General features: G+C 46.2%; 1 protein-coding gene across 1 annotated transcript in view; it reads right to left on the bottom strand.

The window, feature by feature from the left end:
• Nucleotides 1-13,930, bottom strand: part of lamc3 (laminin, gamma 3) — a 94,933-nt gene that overhangs the window by 45,085 nt on the left and 35,918 nt on the right. The window contains exons 4-6 of the mRNA XM_041192793.1: nucleotides 4,174-4,340; nucleotides 2,864-3,052; nucleotides 1,896-2,013 (exon numbers count right to left, since the gene is read on the bottom strand). Of these exons, the coding sequence (XP_041048727.1) occupies nucleotides 1,896-2,013; nucleotides 2,864-3,052; nucleotides 4,174-4,340 (474 nt within the window). The remainder of the gene's footprint in view (nucleotides 1-1,895; nucleotides 2,014-2,863; nucleotides 3,053-4,173; nucleotides 4,341-13,930) is intronic.

Below are 13,930 nucleotides of genomic sequence, written 5' to 3'. Positions count from 1 at the left end.
GGTGGGGGAGGGGAGATGACTGTAGGCTGCACCACTGATGGGGGAGAGGGACGATGACTAAGTTGTACCATTGATGGTGGGGGAGGGAGTATGACTGTAGGTTGTACCATTGGTGGTGGGGGAGAGGGGTATGACTGTAGGTTGTACCATTGATGGTGAGGGATGGGGAAACAACAGTGGTGCAGATGGAAAATGACAGTAAGGACAGAGGAGGCTGCCCTCTACTCTCTCCATTCCCTCAGCCGGGCCTAAGAGAAACTGGAGCTAGGGCCCATGAAGGGATTTGTAAATGAGGGCAAAGATCCAGACATCAATGGGTTGTGGAGTGGGGTGTTGGGACAGGGGAGCAGGGGGCTGTAAACCTCAGGGTTCAACAAAGGGAGGCCACGACATAATAGTCCTGATTGGTGAGACTCACAATAGGGCCTCATAGACATAGAGGGACGGCAGCTTAGTGGTAATGTTACTGGGCTAGTAATCCAGAGGCCTGAACTAATCCGCCAGAGACATGAGTCCAAGCATAGCTGCCACAGGGCGAGTTTAAATTCAATTAATGAATTTGGAATAAAATGCGACTCTCATTAATAATGATCATCAAGCTACTGTTGAAAAGTCCATCAGGTTTATGAGAGCCTTCAGGCAAGGAAAATTGCTGTCCTTACCTGGTCTGGACTACATGTTTTTTTTCATTCATTTACAGGCTGTGGGCTCCGCTGTCTGGGCCACCATTTATTGCCCATCCCTAGTTTCCCTTGAGAAGGTGGTGATGAGCTGCCTTCTTGAGCCGCTGTAGTCCTTGTGGCGTAGGTACACCCACAGTGCTGTTAGGGAGGATTTTGGCCCAGATCCACAGCAACATCGTTATCTTTTAACTTCCTCTGAATGGCCGAGCAAGCCACTCAGTCGTATCAAACCTCAACAGGAGAAAGCACTGTGGGTGTACCTACACCACATTGAATCCAATGGTTCAAGAAGGCAGGACTCTACCATCTTCCCAAGGGGCAATTAGGGACAGACATCAAATGTTGGCCTAGCCAGTGGCATTCACATCCCCAAGAATGAAAAAAAGCACACCCCCAGCAGGTGAGGGAGGCCAATGTCAATCTTTGTGCATGTTAGCACACAGTGGGACTTGGCTCTGCAAAAGGACACACACCCACAAGGAGAGTGACAAACCTGCAGGTAATCTATATGCTGTTCCATACGATGGGGTACAGTCTCAGGTTAAACAGGCCCTGGGGATCTACACATGCTGAGCATATGATAGCTTTTATAAACAGAGGCACAAAGTACAAAAGCAAGGAAGTTATGCTAAACCCCCAGCTGGAGTAATTGTCCAATTCTGGGCCCCACACTTTAGAAAGGATGTCAAGGGCCTTGGAGAGGGTATGGAGGAGATTTACAGGATACACCAGCGATGGAGGACATCAGTTCACATGGAGAAGCTGGGATTGTTCTGCTTACAGCAGAGAAGGTTGGGGGCGGGGGGGAAGATTTAATCGAGGCATTCAAAATTATGAGGGGCTTTGTTTGGATAAAATAAGGGGACGTGTTTCCAGTGGCAGGAGGGTCAGTAATCAGAAATTTAAGATCATCACCCAGAGAGTGAGATGAGGAGAATTTTCTTATTAATTCAGTGAGTTCTTGTGATCTGAAATGCGCTGCCTGAAAGGGCGGTAGAAGCAGATTCAATAGGAACGTTCAAAATGGAATTGGATAAATACTTGAAAAGGAAAAAAATATTGCAGGACTATGGAGAAGCACAGGGGAGGAGGTGGGATTAATTGAATAGCTCTTTCAAAGGGCTGGCACAGACATGATGAGCCGAGTGGCCTCCTTCTGCACTATGAATTCTGTGCTCATACCCTGTCCCTCCCTAACACGACGTCTGCTACCTGCAGCCTCCCTCTGAGAGTGAATGATGTCCCCTCTCGCACTGGTCACATTTCTTTCCCCTGACAGTTGCTTTGCAGACGCAGACTCCGTCCTGGTCACACTGCAAACTCAGTGACCCTGTGGGTTACAACGAACACACATGTCAGTTCGGAGGCCAACTTATACACACCACAAATCTGCCTCAGCCCCGAAAATTCTTCACCCTGGCTGCTTGGACAGGTAACCTCTCAAGATGGATTGCTCTCCCTTGCACAGGTGGAGGCCGCATGGGATCTACAATGTGTGGACAATCCCCTCCCCCAGGTCACCACCAAGACATCATAGTGAAAATTATATTCCCTAAACTGTACGACAGAGAAACAGGCCATTGGCCCAACTGATCGATGCTCAACACAAACCTCCCCCAACCCTCTTCATCTCACCCCATCGACATTTCCTTCTATTCCTTTCTCACTCATGTGTTTATCCAGTTTCCCCTGTATTTATACTATTCACCTCAACCACTTCCTGTGGTAGCGAGTTCCGCATTCTCACCAATTTCTGGGTGAGGAAGTTTCTCCTGAATTCCCGATTGGACTTATTAGTGGCTATTGCATATTTAAGACCTTGAGTTTTGGACTGCTTGCCATCTTCCCCACATCAACCCAACCAAACTTCTTCATAATATTAAAAGCTTCTATCAAGTCACTCCTCATCCTTCACCTAAAGACCCCCAGCCCTGTCACAACGCCAAGCTTTGAATCCTGATAACTAGATGTATAACACCCCTGCCAGTGCCCAGAATTCAAAACTGCAATTTCAACATCCCCATTCTCACTCTGAAATCTCTCACTGCCTCTTCTGCCTCAGTAACTCACACACAATTCTGGGGCTGGGATACTCCAAGCTCCCCCTCCCTCTGTCACTGAGCTACCCCATGTCCCCCAATCCCACACCACCCACATACAAAGACATCTTTGTCACTCACCCATGACGCTACAGTTGCAAGGTTGGCAGGCCTCCACAGCATTGCTTCTATAAAAGTGCTCCTTGCATGCCTCACAATGGGATCCTGCTGTGTTATCCCTGCAGTTCAGGCACTGACCTCCGTGCCCAGTCCTACGGTACAGGTCCATGTTAAAGGAACATTGTTCCGATCTCCCACTGCAGTTGCAGGCTAGGGCAAGACAATGTTAATGAATTATTAGAGCTCATTTCATCAATAGTCGTTAATCATGACTCTCCGTTTGCCAGATAAAATTGTCCGAGTATCCACCTCACACATGTAGCAGAGTGGAACTCCCTACTGCCTCTCAGCTTGGGTTGCCAATCCTCCAGCTGAGAGTGCCCAGAGTGCTGCTTTGAGTGCCTGTGGCATTTTTACTTTCATTTCCGTTGTTGATTAATTATAAAAATATTAAAGTTAGGAAAGCGGCTGTTCCAAACGACAGTCAGGGAAACTCCAAGCAGCTTTCAGGTTGGTGTGGGGAGGAGGAGCCAATCAGGCAACCAATGGCTGCAGTGAAGGGACAGGATGGTTAATGGGAAATCAAGCTCCAAGAATACGTCCCACCAGAGTTGGCAACACCTTACTCTCAGCTCGTGTGAATTTACTGAGGCTTTTTGGAGGCCTGAAAGATGGAATTTCAGGAGTGCAGCTCTTCCCCCTGCCCCTTGATGGGGCTGGGTGGGGGTCCAGCGGCAGTGAGGGGGTGGGGGGCCTTATACTGGAATTTAAACATTTAATTGGATAAGGTGAATGGTTCCAACAGGTTTTCTTTGTGGCACCTTCCAAAGGCACGACTGTTCTCATCTAGAAGGACAAGGGCAGCAGACACATGGGAACACTACCACCTGGAAGTTCCCCTCCAAGCCACTCATCATCCTGACTTGGAAATATATCACCGTTCCTTCGCTGTCGCTGGGTCAAATTCCAAGAACTCACTCCTGAACAACGCTGTGGGTGTGCCTACACCACACGGGCTGCAGTGGTTCATGGCTCACCACCACCTTCTCAAGGGCAGTTAGGGATATGGACAATAAATGCCAGTCACACTCACATCCCATGAATTTTTTTAATATATAAAATTAACTTGGTCTTAAGTTCTCTGCAGTTTAGGTGTTTGAAGGGAAGTCTGATTAAGTCGTTTAAAACGATTGAGTGATTTGAAAAGAGTCTATACAGAGAAATTATTTCATGCAGTGGGAGTCAAGAACAAGAGAACAAAGATCCTGTTACTTACTCACAGGACTGTGGCCTGATGGTCGTTACAAACAAGACGAATGTGAGAGACTTACAGAGACACTCATTCGCTGCCTGTGAGGATCCACGTGCCCAGGGTCTGTCATGGAAAAATGGTCGACACCTCTCGCAGTCCACACCAGTGGTGTTGTGCTGACAGTCACACACCAATCTGCCCTGGTCATTCGTCACACATTTGCTGGCATGGCCATTACATTTACACCTGAAAGCACAACCCAGGGAAAATAAGAGCTTGCATTTATATAGCGCCTTTCACCACCTCAGGATGTCCCTAAGCAGTTACAGCCAATGAAGTACTTTGTTTGAACTGTAATCACTGGTTAAACGGAGGAAGCTTAGCAGCTAGTTTGCACACAGCAAGATCCCAGAACGTGATAATGACCAGATAATCTATCATAGTGATGTTGGTTGAGGCATAAATATTGGCCAGGACACTGGTGGGTATTCCCCTGTTCTTCTTCAAATAGCTGCCCTGGGCCTTTCACATCCACCTGTGATGGGAATCCCAGCCTCAATCTAACATCTCATCTGAAAGGCAGTGCAGCACTCCCTCAGTGCTGCTTTGGGAGCGTCCGCCTGGATTATGGGCTCAAGTCTCTGGAGTGGGTCTTGAACCCACAACCAACAACAACTTATATTGTGGCACCTTCCAAGCCAACGACCTCTATCATCTAGAAGGATGAGGGCTGTGGACACATGGAAACATTACCTTAACAAAATAAAAATTCCCAAGGCTCTTCACCGGAGTGTTATAAAACAAAATTTGACACGGAGCTACATAAGGAGATAGAAGGTCAGATGACCAAAAGCTTGGTGAGAGGTAGGTTTTTAGGAGTGTTTAAAGGAGGAATGCCATGTAGAAAGGTAGAGAGGTTTAGGGAGGGAATTCCAGAGCATTGGGACCAAGAAACTGAAGATCTGACTGCCAATGGTGGAGCAATGAAAAGCTTCTGACTCCGGGACAAGAGCGCTACCAACTGAGCCATGACTGACAACTGTTTACCGGTCTCCTCTCCTCTTGGCAATAACAAGAGAGACCCCATTTGTGACCCATGGAAAATAAAGTTGTACTAAGAGGAGAACTGGTGGCACGGGAGAGAAAAGAGATGCGATGAGATCTCAAACTGACAAACAGATTTACAATTTCCCTTCACTGAGTGCGGAGAGATTCTCTCCTCAATACTGGAATCGCTAGGGTTCAGTCCACGGGCCGGAAGCCCACTCACCTGGTTGTCTATGAAGAGCTGTCACTGCAATTACTTTGTCCCAATTCCTAGCCTCAGTGCAGATCCATAGGGACACCATTCAACACTCCCAAGCCAAGAGGACCGGAAGGTGACTGGTGTCCCCTCACCCCACACTTGGTGTGGATAAACTATTTTGGAACTTGCACAATTATTAACTGCTAAAAACAAGTGTTAGCTTTAAGGAAGAGATGTCACCTCAGGTAACTAAATCCATCAGTTGGAATCTCATGCCCAGAAAGGGATCACCCACATGACCAACATTTTGCTGCTGATCAATTCCAATGTTTCATTAAAAGGCGATTACAGTCGTTTCAAAACTAAATGGTCATCAAAAAACTTTCTTAAGTCTTAAAAGGTTTGTTAAGAATAAAATCTACACAATTTACTTAAAGCTCAAGGAAGCTGAAAGGATTCTAATCTCATGTTGTCACCCTGATAGCTGGGAGACTCCCTGTAGCCATTTGGCTCTTTAGAAGTTTTGCAGTGAGGGAAGGTTCTAGAAGATCCACGGACCAGACTGTAATGTCCTCAAGGACTTTGGCACCAGCATTTTCTAATTGTCGGAAAACTAGGGACTATGAAAGAGTAGAGAGACTTAGGGATCCAAGAACAGAAATCACAAAAAGCTAGTGGACACTAGCACTCCCTCACAAAGAGGAGAATGGAAATCTGGAACTCTCTCCCACCACAAAGCCATTGAGGCCAGGGCTCAATTCAAACTTTCAAAACTGAGATTGGTTTTTGGGAAAGGGTATAATGGTTTTATTGGGGAAGGGTATAAAGGGTTATAGAACCAAGGTGGGCAAGTGGAGTTAAAATACAGATCAGTCAGGATCTAATTGAATGGCAGGACAGGCTGAAAGGGCTGAATGGCCTCCTCATGTTGCTAATAGTCTATCTTCCTATTCCCTTAATCGTTATAATTTCACGTATAGCCTCCGCTATCCTACCCAACCACCTACCCCCCCTCCTTCATGAAGAGGCATCAAATGCAACAGCACTTTCAATCCCCAAATCTCTCAGGAGACAACACTGAAGGTAAAATGTGCACCATAATAGGACATAGACTTTCAAGAACACACAGAGAGAGAGAAAGAGAGCGCAAGCGATGGAACAAAGTGAGAGGAGATTGGTTCCAGCTGCCGTGTATGGAAATCATTTCAATCTCAAATTCAGAATTCTAAGAACCAGATGTTTAACAGCTGTCCAAGAGTCGAGAGGATGCTTCTGACATGAGAGAGGAACATTTTGCTGTTAAGAAGTACCAGAAGCAGTACTCTTACATCAATATTAGGATAACTTAACCTTTCTTTTTTATAAAGAAAGATTCGCATTTATACAGCGCCTTTCTCAATTTCGGGACGTCCCAAAGTGCTTTACAATGAAATACTTTTGAAGCATTGCTGCTGTCACTGTTCTAACACATGTACACAGCAAGATCCCCCAAACAGTGATGTGATAATGACCAGTTAATTTATTTCAGCTATATTGGTTGAGGGATAAATATTGGCCAAAGACACAGGGAGAACTCCCCTGCTCTTCTTCAAAACAGCAGCAAGGGATTTTGTATGTCTAATTGAGAAGGCAGACGGGGTCTCAGTTTAACTTTTCATCTCAAAGGCAGCGTTTCTGACAGTGCAGCAGTCCCTCAGTACTGCACTGGAGAGTCAGCCTTGATTTTTGTGCTCAAGCCCTAGAATGGGACTTGAACACTCGGCCTCCTGACAAAGGTGAGAGTGCTACCAGCTGGCAGCTCAGTGGACAACAAAAAAAAATAAAAAGACAGACGTCATGCGAGAGTGGTTAGGTCCATTAACCCCATGTCGCCTGTAGTCGCGATTTATTCCCATGGCAACTGTGTAAACAAAGATGAGAAGATTTCCCTTGGTTGGTGAACACAGGAAAACATTCACATGGGGAAGGTGTTTACTGTTGCACTTCAGTATTGGCCCTCAGGCCAGCTGTAGCAGTTGGGATTGTAAACATTGCTGGGATAAAAAACCCGTGTACGGGGCTGGGATTCTTGATGGGACATTGGGAGCATTACATTTCCTACATTTTGTATCAAAGGGTGTGTTTAGTGAGGTGAGGGTCAAGGATCAAAGGGACCCAGGATTGAAGAATTAGCTATAGGGGGCTGGGCTCTGGATGGCTGGTGCCTCACCTACATTCCCTGTGATCAGTGTGAATGGGTACAGATCCTGTGGTAAATACTTCAACTGAGAACAGGAATTCATCTGGAAACCAACATTTTCATTCTCTCTCCTGATCTGCTAGTTCCGAATATTCTACTGGTGGGTGGGAGAAGACGCACATCATAGACATCACTGGACAACATCAATATCGCTCTTCATCCTATCCCCACCAGGAGGTGAGCTTATGGCGAGGGTGGGCAAAGGCCAAAGCAAAGAGGAAGATCATTCATAAGTGAGCACCTACCAACACCCTACAAACCCCACTCCCTCCTTTCCTCTACCCACCCACCCTACTCTGCAGTTTGAGGGCCTAATACAGAAGCAGAGGGTTTACAAAGTGCCTTTGCTGATCCATCCCCAGGAACCTCATGTGAGACAGGTTATTGAGACACTGGTTTTTATTTATTCTTTCATGGGGTGTGGGCCTCACTGGCAAGGCCAGCATTTGTTGCTCATCCCTAATTGCCCTTGAGCTGAGTGGCTTACTAGGCCATTACAGAAATCAGTTAAGAGTCAACCACATCATTGTGGATCTGGAGCCACATGTAGGCCAGACTGGGTAAGGATGGCAGATTTCCTCGCCTAAAGGGCATTAATGAACCAGATGTGTTTTTCTAACAATCAGCGATAGTTTATGGTCACCATTACTGAGACCAGCTTTATATTCCGGTTCTTATTAATTGAATTTAAATTCCATCAGCTGCCATATGGGATTTGAACCCATGACCCCAGAGCATTAACCCAAGTCTCTGGATCATAGACATCCAGTAACATTACCACTACACCACCATCTCCCCTAAGCCTGCTGGGCCTTCTACAACATGGGCACATTGTGGTATGTGGCCATTCTGCAAAGGGGTTTCCATGTGGCAAAATTGCCAGCTTTCCTTCCACTTCAAGCTTGGAAACAGATGAAGACAAGATGCACGTTCTCGAGAGCGAAGTGGGGCCTTTAGGTAGGATGCCAACAGGTTGATATCAACAACACGGCAATGAGCTTATTAACCTGCAGCCCCATCACTCAATTACTGTGAGGCCTTAAAAGGGATTCAAAATGTTTTGTTTGTGTCAGTGCCTGCAGTCAACGGAGCTTTAAAGTACGTTAGTGACGGTGGCTTGGGTCACATGGCTGCTTTGATGTGGTCAAAATGATCTGTACTGAGAGAAAGAAAGAAAGAGGAACAGAGGGAGAAAGAAAGAGAGAGAGAGAACAGAGGAAGTGAAGGAGAGAGGGAGGAAAAAATAGTGAAAGAGAGAAGGAAATAATGAGAGACAAAGGGAGACAGACACTGCAAAAGAGAGTGACAGAGAAAAGAGAGACAGAGAAGGACACGGTCAGATAGCAAGAGAGAGAGATAGAAATAGACATCAGGGAGGGAAATGCAAAGAAAGACAGGGACACAGAGTGATAGAGAAATAGAGAGAGGGACAGAGATTGAGAAAGGCAGCAAAAGGGAGCCCAAGATGCAGGAAAAAAGAGATTGACCCATTGTTGTTATGGCGCAGAAGGAGGCCATTTGGGCCATTTGACTGATAGTTAAGATAGAGAGAGATAGACCTGTATTTATATAGCACTTTCACAACCACTCCATGTCTTAAAACCCTTTACAGTCAATTACTTTTTGAAGCTCTGTTGTAATAAAGGACACACAGCGGCCAATTTGTGCACAACAAGACCTGGACAATATCCAGGCTTGGGCTGACAAGTAGCAAGTAACATTCATGCCACATAAATGCGAGGCAATGACCATCTGCAGAAAGAGAATCTAACCATCACCTCTTGATGTTCAATGGCATTACAATCACTGAATCCCCCAATACAAGATGCACGGGAGGAACTCACCAAGTCTCCTTGGATAGCACCTTCCATAAGACCATAAGACATAGGAGCAGAAATTAGGCCATTCGGCCCATCAAGTCTGCTCCACCATTCAATCATGGCTGATAAGTTTCTCAACCCCATTCTCCCGCCTTCTCCCCGTAACCTTTAATCCCCTTACCAATCAAGAACCTACCTATCTCAGTCTTAAATACACTCAATGACCTGGCTTCCACAGCCTTCTGTGGCAATAAATTCCATAGATTCACCACTCTCTGGCTAAAGAAGTTTATCCTCACCTCTGTTCTAAAAGGTCTTTGCTTTACTCTGAGGCTGTGCCCTCGGGTCCTAGTCTCTCCTACTAATGGAAACATCTTCCCCACGTCCACTCTATCCAGGCCTTTCAGTATTCTGTAAGTTTCAATCAGATCCCCCCTCATCCTTCTAAACTCCATCGAGTATAGACCCAGAGTCCTCAAACGTTCCTCATTTGTTAAGCCTTTCATTCCTGGGATCGTTCTCGTGAACCTCCTCTGGACCCTCTCCAGAACATCCTTCCTGAGATAAAATTGCTCACAATATTCTAAATGTGGTTTGACCAGAGCCTTATAAAGCCTCAACAGCACAACCCTGCTTTTATATTCTAGTCCTCTCGAAATAAATACCAACATTGCATTTGCCTTCCTAACTACTGACTCAACCTGCATTTTAACCTTAAGCGAATCCTGGACTAGGACTCCCAAGTCTCTTTGCACTCCAGATTTCTGAATTCTCTCCCCATTTAGAAAATAGTCAATGCCTCTATTCTTCCTACCAAAGTGCATGACCTCACACTTCCCCACATTGTATTCCATCTGCCACTTCTTTGCCCATTCTCCTAACCTGTCCAAATCCTTCTGCAGCCTCCCCACTTCCTCAATACTACCTGCCCCTCCACCTATCTTTGTATCATCTGCAAACTTAGCCAGGATGCCCTCAGTTCCTTCATCTAGATCATTAATGTATAAAGTGAAAAGTTGTGGTCCCAACACTGACCCCTGCGGAACTCCACTAGTCACCGGCCGCCATCCTGAGAAGGACCCCCTTATCCCCACTCTCTGCCTCATGCCAGACAGCCAATCTTCTATCCATGCTAGTACCTTGCCTCTAACACCATGGGCTCTTATCTTACTGAGCAGCCTCCTGTGCGGCACCTTGTCAAAGGCCTTCTGGAAGTCCAGGTAGGTAACATCCATTGGCTCTCCTTTGTCTAACCTACTCGTTACCTCCTCAAAGAATTCTAACAGATTTGTCAGGCATGACCTCCCATTGATGAAACCGTGCTGACTTTGCCCTATTTTACCATGCACTTCCAAGTATTCTGAAATCTCATCCTTAATAATGGACTCTAAAATCTTACCAACGACCGAGGTCAGGCTAATCGGCCTGTAATTTCCCTTCATTTGCCCCACTCCCTTCTTAAACAGGGGGTTACATTAGCGATTTTCCAGTCCTCTGGGACCCTCCCTGACTCGAGTGATTCTTGAAGGATCGTCACTAATGCCTCCACTATCTCTTCAGCTATCTGCTTCAGAACTCTGGGGTGTAATCCATCTGGTCCAGGTGATTTATCCACCTTCAGACCTTTCAGTTTTCCTAGCACCTTCTCCTTGGTAATGGCCACCATACTCACCTCTGCCCCAAGACTCTTTTGAACTTTGGGGATGTTACTCGTGTCTTCCACCATGAAGACTGATGCAAGGTACCTATTCAGTTCCTCTGCCATTTCTTTGTTCCCCACTACTACTTCTCCAGCGTCATTTTCCAGGGGCTCAATGTCCACTTTTGCCTCTCTCTTACCCTTTATATATTTAAAAAAAACTCTTGCAATCTTCTTTTATATTACTGGCTAGTTTACCCTCATATTTAATCTTCTCCCTCCTTATTTCTTTTTTAGTTGTCCTCTGTTGGTCCTTGTAGGCTTCCCAATCCCCTGGTTTCCCACTGCTCTTCGCCGCATTGTATGCTTTCTCTTTAGCTTTTATGCTGTCCCTGACTTCCTTGTCAGCCATGGTTGCCTCGTCCTCCCTTTAGTATGTTTCTTCTTCCTAGGGATGAATTTTTGCTCCCAAATTACTCCTAGAAACTCCTGCCATTGCTGTTCTACTGTCTTTCCCGCTAGGCTCGTCTCCCAGTCAATTCTGGCCAGCTCCTCCCTCATGCCTCTGTAGTTGCCTTTATTCAACTGTAATACCGTTACATCTGATTCCAACTTTTTCCTCTCAAATTGCAGGATAAATTCTATCATATTATGGTCACTTCCTCCGAAGAGTTTCTTCACCTTAAGCTCCCTTATCAAATCTGCCTCATTACACATCACTAAATCTAGAATTGCCTGTTCCCTAGTGGGCTCCACCACAAGCTGCTCCAAAAAGCCATCTCGTAGACATTCCACAAATTCCTTTTCTTGGGATCCACTACCAACCTGATTTTCCCAGTCTACCTGCATATTGAAATCCCCCATGATCACTGTAACCTTGACTTTCTTACTCGCCTTTTCTATCTCCTGGTGTATCTTGTGCCCCACCCACATCCTGACTACTGTTCAGAGGCCTGTACATAACTCCCATTATGGTGTTTTAACCTTTGCGGTTCCTCAACTCCACCCACACAGATTCTACATCATTTGACCCTATGTCATTTCTTGCTATCGATTTAATTTCATTTGTTACTAACAATGCAACCCCACCCTCTTTGCCAACCTGCCTATCTTTATTAGGATGTATATCCTTGGATATTTAGCTCCCAGTCCTGATACCCTTGCAGCCATGTCTCCGTGATGCCCACCACATCATACCTGCCAATTTCAATCTGCGCCACAAGCTCATTTACTTTATTTCGTATACTGCGTGCATTCAGATTACAACACCTTCAGTCCTGTATTTCCCATCCCCTTTCTCATTGTCGTCCCTTTATCGGATGTGCTTGAAGTTAGATTCCTAGCCCTTTCCAAACACTCTGTCCTATTTTGTGTTCTGGGGACTTTAATAGCCTGTCCTGGGTTCTCCTTTCTTTTCAGTTCTTTCATAATTTTGAACCCACCTCCCCATGCGTTAACCTGCTGCTTTGTTTCCCATTAGTCATACTTCTTGGAGTTTTACCCTTCCCTCCCCCCCTCCCCACTTTCTAGTTTAAAGTCCAATTGACCACCCTATTTACCCTTTTTGCTAGAACATTGGTCCCAGATCGGTTCAGGTGGAGACCGTCCCAACAGTACAGATCCCTCCTGTTCCAATACTGATGCCAGTGCCCCACGAAATGGAACCCTCTTTCCCGCACCACTCCTTTAGCCACGTGTTTACTTCCCTTATTCTCGCATCCCTATGCCAATTTGCACGTGGCTTGGGTAGTAATCCAGAGATTATAACCCTTGAGGACCTGTTCTTTAATTTAGTTCCTAGTTCCTGATAATCCTCAAACAGGTCCTCTTTCCTAGTCTTACCTATGTTATTTGTCCCGACGTGGACTACAACAACTGGATCCTCCCCCTCCCTCTCCAATATCCTTTCAAGCCGGTCAGAGATGTCCCTCACCCTGGCGCCGGGCAGGCAACATACCATGCGGGATTCTCGATCCTGCTAACAAAGGATGCTATCAATTCCCCTAATTATAGAATCCCCTACAACTACCACTTGTCTTCTTGCTCCCCCCTCTTGAATGGCCTACTGTGCCACGATGCCGTGATCAGCTGGCTCATCCTCCCTACAGCCTTGTTCCTCATCCACACAGGGAGCAAGTACCTCGTACCTGTTGGACAAGGTCAAGGGCTGAGGCTCCTCTGTTCCTGAACACAGGATCCCTCTACCTGCCTTATTTGCAGTCACACCCTGCTGACCCTGACCACTGATCGAACTTGAGGTACTTAATCTACCAGGTGTGACTGTCTCCTGATACAGAGCATCCAGGTAACTCTCCCTCTCCCAGATGTGCCACAGCGTCCGGAGCTCGGACTCTAGCTCATCAATTCTGAGCCGGAGTTCCTCCAGCAACCAACAGTTGCTGCAGATGTGGTCACTGCGGCTTGCAATGGGATCTGCCAGCTCCCACAATGTACAGCTACAGCATATCACCTGCCCAGCCATCTCGACTTAGATAATTAATCTATTAGTTAGCTTTGCAGTGTTTTTTTTTTTCAAATTTGGTGATTTCCTAACAACCAATCAGGTCACAGCTTTCCTGTGATGTCACTTTTTCAGTTTTGGCTTCAGTTACTCTGTGCCACGACGTCACCGCTCTGGTGCTCCTCCCTCTGAGTCTGCTCCCTGGAGACAAGGCCACAAATCCCCAAGGTAAGCTTGATTTATACTCACTGCTCCGATGCTCCTCCCTCAGAGTCTGCTCCTAGGATTTACTCACCAATCAGCTGCTTTTTCTTTAAAATCCACTTTCAGGAGTGTGTCCCTCGCAGGTCTGGTGCACTCCTAAAGACACTGCCTCTTCCTCTCTCTCTTTTTTTTAGGTTTGAGGAGGAGGGAGGGATGGAAACACTATA

The sequence above is a fragment of the Carcharodon carcharias genome, chromosome 8, assembly GCF_017639515.1.
Source record: "Carcharodon carcharias isolate sCarCar2 chromosome 8, sCarCar2.pri, whole genome shotgun sequence".
NCBI lineage: Eukaryota > Metazoa > Chordata > Chondrichthyes > Lamniformes > Lamnidae > Carcharodon > Carcharodon carcharias.
The sequence above is the reverse complement of the archived record's forward strand: the minus strand, read 5'-3'. Positions and strand labels throughout refer to the sequence as shown.